This window comes from Pundamilia nyererei, unplaced genomic scaffold (assembly GCF_000239375.1).
Source record: "Pundamilia nyererei isolate P.nyererei 1_Seehausen unplaced genomic scaffold, PunNye1.0 scaffold00048, whole genome shotgun sequence".
Classification (NCBI taxonomy): domain Eukaryota; kingdom Metazoa; phylum Chordata; class Actinopteri; order Cichliformes; family Cichlidae; genus Pundamilia; species Pundamilia nyererei.
In genome coordinates this window covers 911,435-914,872 of record NW_005187449.1, presented here as the reverse complement: position 1 = coordinate 914,872, position 3,438 = coordinate 911,435, and the positions used below count along the sequence as shown (strand labels likewise).

The following is a 3,438-nucleotide window of genomic DNA, read 5'->3' as shown; positions in this document are numbered from 1 at the left end:
CTTTAATTTCAAAGGACTAAACGAAGCCTCTGTGGGTCTCATGGTTTAGAGCTGAATGCTGTAATGATTGCAGCCTTTGCAGATTGTTTCACCGCGGGAATGAAAATGTTTATCTTTTTAAAAAATAAGATCATGCAAAGCTTAAGAAGAAAAAAAGGATAAGTCTTTTTCTTGCTTCCCTTTTGATTGTGTCGTGACCCATCACATTTATCTTGGGACCCCTTGGGGGGTCCTAATCCCCCAGTCTGGAAATCACTGCCTTAAATACTCCTTATGATCCTCGGGCTGCTCTGATGTTTATGATTCACAAGTCCAAAAAATTGGGTCATTATAAAATCACCATCATCATTAAAACATGGAAAAGAACAAAGTATATTAACCTGAATTATACCTTTTCCGATATGTACCAAGGATTTTTTTTTTAGTTTTAAAATAATTGAGGATTAATTTGGATACTTCAGGGTAATTTATATTTTAGAAAATGTTCCAGAAGGGCTGAAATTAGAATTTTTTTTAAAAACAAAACAAAACCCAACAACATGATTTGTCCTGCAGATAAATCACTGAAATGATCATTTAAAAAAAGTTTAAAATAATAAAATATATATATATTTTTTTTAAATATGGGGGATTTTAGGACCAAATGGTCCAAAATGATTCATTTGTTTGCAGGGGCCCAGAAATGAGTCACCCAGGTTTCAGCCCATTCAGAAATAGGATTTTCTTTCTTTTTTGTTTTTTTAAAGATAATTGAGGATTTGGATACTTCAGTGTAATTTTTATTTTAGAAAATGTTCCAGAAGGGCCGAAATGAGCATTTTTCTAAAAAGAACCCTTGTCCTGCAGATAAATCACAGAAATAAGAAAAAAAAAGACTAATTTGTTTGCAGGGGGTCCGCAATTACTCATCTCGAATTCAGCAGCCCATGTAAAAAACAAACAAACAAAAAATCCTGTTCATCCTTTGAGATCTGAAGGATCCGCCCTGCGGAGCCAGTACAGGCTGAAATCACACGACTCACCTCTGTTCAGATTTTTATTTACCGCCATAAATAACCAGTTTATTACACAGGGCAACATTATAAATAGATTTATGAAACACATACGAAAAACATCTCTCAGAAAAAAGTGACTTTGTTGTTGCAGCGAACACAACGTAAACGACATCAGAATAAATCGCACAAAAACTGCTAAAACATTTGCTGTGATCAGTTCTATCTTACAGGGGGCGGGGTAGTTTTAGACGGCTCGCGCGTCTGAGCGAGGTCACCAAAGACACCAAAGAAGATGAACATGTGTGAACTCGTTTCCTTGGTTACAAGAATTAAACGCTCTAAAATTTGTGCCAAACTCCTTTCAAAAAACACGGATTTCACTTCGAGGCCGAAGCGGTTTTTATGATATTCTGACAGGGCAGAAGGCCGGTTACGATCTCACGAAGAGGGCACGCACAAGTCTTACGCCGGGCTTCACCAGGCCCAATGGTACACGTGCGCCAGCTGCTGCACCCCCGGATGCTGCTCCGGGCCGTATGCGGGGTGCAGCAGGGGGGAGTAGGCGCAGAGCGGCAGGCTCAGGCCGGACCTCAGCGTCGCCTCCAGCTCGCTGGCTGCAGCCCGGCCGCACGGCTTTCCGTCCCGCACCAGCACCGGGATGGCGACCCGGCGGGCCGACAGCAGCTGCAGCGCGTCCACGCTGTGCCCGGCGCGTGCGCGCTTCATCTTGTAGCGGTGGTTCTGGAACCAGATCTTCACCTGGTTCGGCGTGAGGCGGATCAGCCCGGCCAGATGTTCCCTCTCCGGGGCAGACAGGTAGCGCTGCTGTCGGAAGCGGCGCTCGAGCTCGAAGGTCTGCGCCTTGGAGAAGAGCACGCGCCGCTTCCTGCCGCGCGCCTTCTGTTCCCGAGCGCACCGCGCGTCCCGCTCTGCGTCTGGGGACTCATCCGTAGACAGCTCCGGGGATTTGGGATCGGCGCGAGGCTCCAAGGACAGCCCGTGCACTGCAGGGAGAGAGACAGTAAAGTAATCTGATTACTCTCTGAGACTCAGTGGCAGATTGATGGCGTGACTGGTTTGAGCTCAGGTGTGTTTTTACAAACAGAACCAGCAAAGCGACTTTAAGCTTCTTAAGTTCATTGGGAGAAAAAAAGTGAAGCGATCAAAAATGTCTGAAGCTGAATTACCGACACAGCAACACAGAAGCTGAACTCGAAGTTTAGCGGATCAGATTGAAAAAAAAAACCCGATCCAGTTACTAGTAGAAACGTAAATAAATAATCATTTAACGCAGTTTTTAGGAGGCTGTTTCACGATTATTTGACGGAAATATCCATATTTTCACATATTTTCGAGATTTGGAGCAGCAAGGGCGAGGGCGGTCAGTGTGAGCGCGTGAACTTTTATAGTCATTAAAATCAAAGAAGTCTCTCACGTGAAAAGGGCAGGTTACCGGGTGTGCTGCTCCACGTGCCCAAACGCTCACCGGCGCGCTCACACAAGCCCCGGCCGCCTGACACCTCCGTGGAGGCCTCCTCGGTGTCGTCCTCCTCGGTCTCTTCGGTCCCGGACCCGCATCTCCCCGTCGAGTCGGGAAGGTCCAGGATGTCCCGCACGGAGAACCCCGTCTTTGCGTTGGCGCCAAACGGCATGGCGCGGGGAGGACGGGAGAGACGAGAAGAAGGGGAGAGTTCTGGGCTCGTATCCAGGAGGGTGAAGAGCTGCCGTTAAACAGGAGCAGGCAGCGGAGGGTTCGGGTCCATGAATGCCGTCAGAGGGGAGCCCGGAGCTGCACGGGCCGACCGGAGAGGGTTTAACAGCATGAAAAATACATGAGGGAAGACGTTCAGACAGTGTGGCACCGTCCTTTTAACGTGTGTGTGTGACGGTAAAAAGGACGGAGGCGGGTCCCGAGAGTCAAGTGGATGAGGGTGTGCAGAAAAAAAACGGAGCAGTGCATTAACAGAGACGTCGGAGCGTCAGGGAGGAGATTAATGATGGAGGATTAGAAGGAAAGAAGCGACGCATTTACACATGTTAGCGCCACTGATCCGCTTCCTGTTTACCGCAGAAAGAAAATCTCCAGTATTTCCATCAAAATGCGCTCATGGTGCCTGAACAGCAAACGGCGAGAAGAAAGACACAACAAAAATGTTTGAGGATTATTTATTTATTTATGCAGGACCATAAGTATCAACTCGGTAAACTGAAAAAATCCCTAAACCTTCTACATTAGAGCTATAAACAATCCATTATACCTAATAAAATATACAAAGCATCAAATAATTTATTCAAATAAAGAGATTAAAATGTTTTTATATTGATTAAATTACATTTAGAAAAAAATATAGTCAGAATGACTACATTAATAACTTCTCTAATTTATTGATATTCATAGATTTAACCCTTGGCCACAAAATTATTCTTTTTAATATCGTATTGG

The 3,438-nt window shown here is 45.4% G+C and overlaps 1 protein-coding gene across 1 annotated transcript; it reads right to left on the bottom strand.

Moving 5' to 3' along the window:
• Window positions 1-1,135: 1,135 nt before the first annotated feature.
• Window positions 1,136-2,845, bottom strand: nkx2.2b (NK2 homeobox 2b). Its single transcript, XM_005732725.1, has 2 exons — window positions 2,431-2,845; window positions 1,136-1,999 (listed from the first exon to the last, which is right to left on the bottom strand). The coding sequence occupies exons 1-2, from the start codon at window positions 2,645-2,647 to the stop codon at window positions 1,470-1,472; spliced, it is 747 nt and encodes a 248-aa protein (XP_005732782.1). The 5' UTR covers window positions 2,648-2,845; the 3' UTR covers window positions 1,136-1,469.
• Window positions 2,846-3,438: the final 593 nt, after the last annotated feature.

Excerpts from the sequence above, each read along its gene's own strand:
- nkx2.2b (XM_005732725.1), bottom strand. The coding sequence starts at position 2,647 with ATGCCGTTTGGCGCCAACGCAAAGACGGGGTTCTCCGTGCGGGACATC. Across the intron at positions 2,000-2,430 it reads CGGTAACCTGCCCTTTTCAC|TGCACGGGCTGTCCTTGGAG; the intron begins GTGAGAGACTTC and ends CTCTCCCTGCAG.